Source organism: Arachis ipaensis, chromosome B9 (genome assembly GCF_059453495.1).
Source record: "Arachis ipaensis isolate K30076 ecotype BB chromosome B9, ASM5945349v1, whole genome shotgun sequence".
NCBI lineage: Eukaryota > Viridiplantae > Streptophyta > Magnoliopsida > Fabales > Fabaceae > Arachis > Arachis ipaensis.
Genome location: NC_142444.1, coordinates 26,100,100 through 26,104,049, shown reverse-complemented (window position 1 = coordinate 26,104,049; position 3,950 = coordinate 26,100,100). Strand labels below are relative to the sequence as shown.

Here is a 3,950-nt window from a genome sequence, read left to right as displayed (position 1 = left end):
CTTAACTTTTTTTTTTCTATGTCATCTTAGGGTTAGGATTTAGAATTTTCAAAGTTTATATATATATAATAAGAGTATTTTAGTTATTTTCTATAATAAAGTTATTGTAGTCATTTTCTATAAAAAAATAATTTAGACCGATTCAATATTTAATTTACCAATTTTTCAGCTAAATCAATTTATCTGATCTAATTTTGACAAAAAAAAAATACGATTTAATTGATAATATGTATTGAATTTTTATTACTAAAAAACATCTTTAAAAAAAGACGTTTTTAACCGCCTTTATCTGAGTTACTCCCTTGAAAAATTATGTAAAAGATGCATTGTTGGCTAAAAAGATACATAGTTATTTAGTTTTCATCCTTAGAGACTCATGACTCATGACTCATGGGTAGTTATGATTATAGAATTATAAAAGTAAACGGCAAAATTTTTTTATCGTATATATTATATGGACTACTCCATGCATGCATGTTGCGATTGATACAACATTAATTGATGTAGCTTTTATTGACACAAATCACAATAATATTTATTCAATGAAACACAATGAATTGATTAATACACCTACTTTAGAGCTGAGATATTATTGGTTGTCTGAAGTAGTGGCGGTTGTGTACAAAGATTATTAACCTTATTATTATTATTTCCAAGCATGGGATGAGTAGTAGTAGTAGTAGTGAAAGGTGCATGAGACATTGGATTTGGCGGAATAACGGGTAAGAATTGGTTAGGGAAACCAAACATGCCAACTCCATTAGGTAGTGGTGGAATACCATTGAACTGAGCCATGTTGCAAGGGATGTTAATTCCAGGCCTCATACCCATTAACTGTTGTAATTGCTGGGTTGGAGAAGATGTAGGTAGCATCATTGGAGGCATGCATAGCCCGGTTCCCATTGTCATAATCTGCATCATCATCATCATCATCATAATTAGTAATAAGAGAAAGGAAAGCTTGTATTGGAAAGATAATAGTTTTAACTTTTAATACGTTATTTAAAGTAAATTAAATTTTTTATTAAAAAATATTATAGGATCAGCATATTTTAATATTTTTGTTCAGTAATTAATTTGTAATATTTAAAGGTATTGACTAAAAAAATACATTGAACATTTGAACTACTAATAAACTAAAATTATTAGATTGTTGACTAAAAATGATAGCTAATATAAATTAAAATTATTGTCTTTTTATTTTTTTTTCTTTTCTATTTATTAATTTAAAATGGCCTAACCTACTTTACCTGTAAATGAAGTTTTAAGGCCTTAAGATATTCAATGGCATCATCAAGCAGTGAAGCCTTGTCTACCTATAAAACACATACATACAAGAAAAAATTAATTAATTATAGGACTATTTATTTCACAAAATTTATAAAATGTAATATTACAAAATTAGAAAAAATTAAAATAAAGGAGTTTATGTATATATGCAGACCTTATTACAATTGGGTATGAGATCTTTCAGTACGCGCAGTTTCTTGTTGATCTTGTCTCTTCGCTGCTGTAAATCAATAAGAAAAAAAAAATTGAGTTAGATGTTATGAAAATGAAATGAAGTGAGGACCCTTAAGAAGTAAACAACATTTTCAACTCTTTTGCTTTAATTTATTTCTCACCCTTTCATATAAATTATGAGTCTCAGCATTCCTGCTTCTTCTGACTCCATTATTGCCCTCCCGCCGAGCATTCTTAATATCCTTCGTAACATCTTCTATGTCTTCATCATTCTGCACCAATTCGTTAATCCATTTTCATACATGAGCACCATGCCAACTACCAAATAAGTTAAAAAAGAAAAAAGGAAATGAACAAAATAACGTTCTCTGTTTCTCTCTTTAATTATCTAAGTATGTTTGTATTGAAAGTTATTTAAGCTTTTTCAAAACTAATAATCAATCTAAGTGATAGATAAAACAAAAAAAAATATCAGGTGCATACAAAAAATCAATTATAAATCAGTCACTATATATATTATTTAATTCTAACATATATTTTATATGAATAACTAATTTCGTAGTCATTTTTATATACGTTTTAATGTCATTAAAAAAAATTTTTAAAATTAGAGAATTAGAGATAGAAAAAAATAGAATTCACTAAAAAAAATTAACCAAAAAATAAAGAGAGATATTTTAAGACATTTTAAGATTTACATATTTAATTTTCCTAATACAATTTCTAATTTTTCTATTTATTATACTTCCAACTTATTTCTATTATTTGAGCCACTCTCCAATTGTATTCATTCTAATTATATACACTTAGTATAGTATGGTGGTAAAAAAATTAAAATATTATTTGTATATTAAAATCAATCACTAAAATTAATCATTATGTATTTATATATATAAATACATATATGGTTTAACTTATTTTTAATATATATTTTATACTAAAATAGTTGATTTTAATGTAAATAATATGATAAAAAAAAACATGGGTGTGTGCGCTTACCTCGCTTGAGTAGGTGGAGTCATGGAGGTCTTGTTTCCGGCTATAAATGTGTGTGTTGTTTGTTGACGCTCCAAGCGAACACACAGACGAATATTCTATCAAGGGTTCGTTACAGAAGCCGGTATCCACCACTTTCCTCTTATTATTATTGCTAACAGATTTTAACTGCTTTTCAGGAAACGGTTCTTCTTTGTTGTTATCAGCATCACGTGAAACAGAACTATTCTGACGAAGCATTGAAGGTCTTAAAAAAGTGGAAAAATTCATGAGCTTTCCTGCTGCAAAGTCTTGTTGGTTTAACAATGATGAGTCTGCTATTCTTAGTTTCTTGAAAGTAGTTGTTGATGCTGACGATGATGAATTATACAAAGATGTGTATGAGAATTGTGATGCTGCCGCCGCTTCGTGTTTATTATTATCTTTTTCTTCTTTCTTCTTTGTTGTTATGATACTATTACTTGTACTTGATGATGATCCTTCTTTTACCATAACTTGCTCCAAGAAACAATCATTTCCGTAACTGAAAATTCAAAAAATAAAATAAATAAACAAAAGAGAGAGAATAAAGAAAGAGAGGAAGAGTGGCTTCTTACACGGAGGTTGGGTTCATCCCAGCACGAAAGAGTTCAAGCTTCTTCTCAGCCATTCAACAATTAAAGAAAGAAAGAAAGATTGGAAATTGTTTCACATGTAAAATTAAGCTCTAGCTAGCGTTGCGTTTCGTATATATAGTCTTGATTAACTTTTGAGGAAGAAGGAGATTAATAATAATAATAATAATAATAATAATAATAAATTAAATTAAGTTAGATGTTTCAGATTGTTAACTCTTATATTGAAAAATGCTATAGTAGTGGTGGCATGGAGAATATATATATATATAGCCCCAAAGTATATAAATAGGTGAAAGAAGCATGGCATATGAGATGACTAGCTAGCTAGTTCAAATCGGAGGAAATTAATTAATTTAATTAATATTAGAACATGTGGTCCACATGTTAGATTGTCATATCTCAATTTAAGTTCCTAGTACTGATTTGTGTAAAATAAATAATAATTCAGGTATAGCGCCAAAGTCTATTATCATATTTGTTTGCATAAATATTATCCACATCTGCCCCATTATGGGAGTTAGGTACCAACTGAGATAATGGGATGGACCAGTGTCTTGCCAAAAGAAAAAGAATCAAATCCATACAAAATTATATCTTTCCATACTCTTAATTATGAGATACTAGTTTTTTCAGGGTTTTTTTTTTTCTCTCTTCGTATTTATACCTGAAGTTCTGATACCATGTATCTAGCTTCCTTCCAAATCCGATGAGTTTATTTACGTAAAGAAATAAGGATAAGATCTAAAGATGGACATATAAGTATCGTTTTCGGATTATTAGTATTTAGGATTAAATATTATTTTAGTTGTTATGATTTTAGCTTAAAATTAAAATCATTCTTAACGTTAATGATATGATAATGTATTAAGAGAC

General features: G+C 28.2%; 1 protein-coding gene across 2 annotated transcripts; it reads right to left on the bottom strand.

Moving 5' to 3' along the window:
• Positions 1 to 483: 483 nt before the first annotated feature.
• On the bottom strand, positions 484 to 3,237 carry LOC107619574 (uncharacterized). 2 transcript variants are annotated; one of them, XM_088497985.1, is made up of 6 exons: positions 3,057 to 3,237; positions 2,464 to 2,983; positions 1,626 to 1,736; positions 1,445 to 1,510; positions 1,251 to 1,316; positions 484 to 912 (listed from the first exon to the last, which is right to left on the bottom strand). In XM_088497985.1, the coding sequence occupies exons 1-6, from the start codon at positions 3,107 to 3,109 to the stop codon at positions 571 to 573; spliced, it is 1,158 nt and encodes a 385-aa protein (XP_088354111.1). In that variant the 5' UTR covers positions 3,110 to 3,237; the 3' UTR covers positions 484 to 570. The 2 variants fall into 2 exon arrangements, with proteins under 2 accessions (XP_088354111.1, XP_088354112.1); XM_088497986.1 differs by having other exon boundaries at positions 1,445 to 1,507.
• Between the last annotated feature and the right edge of the window lie 713 nt (positions 3,238 to 3,950).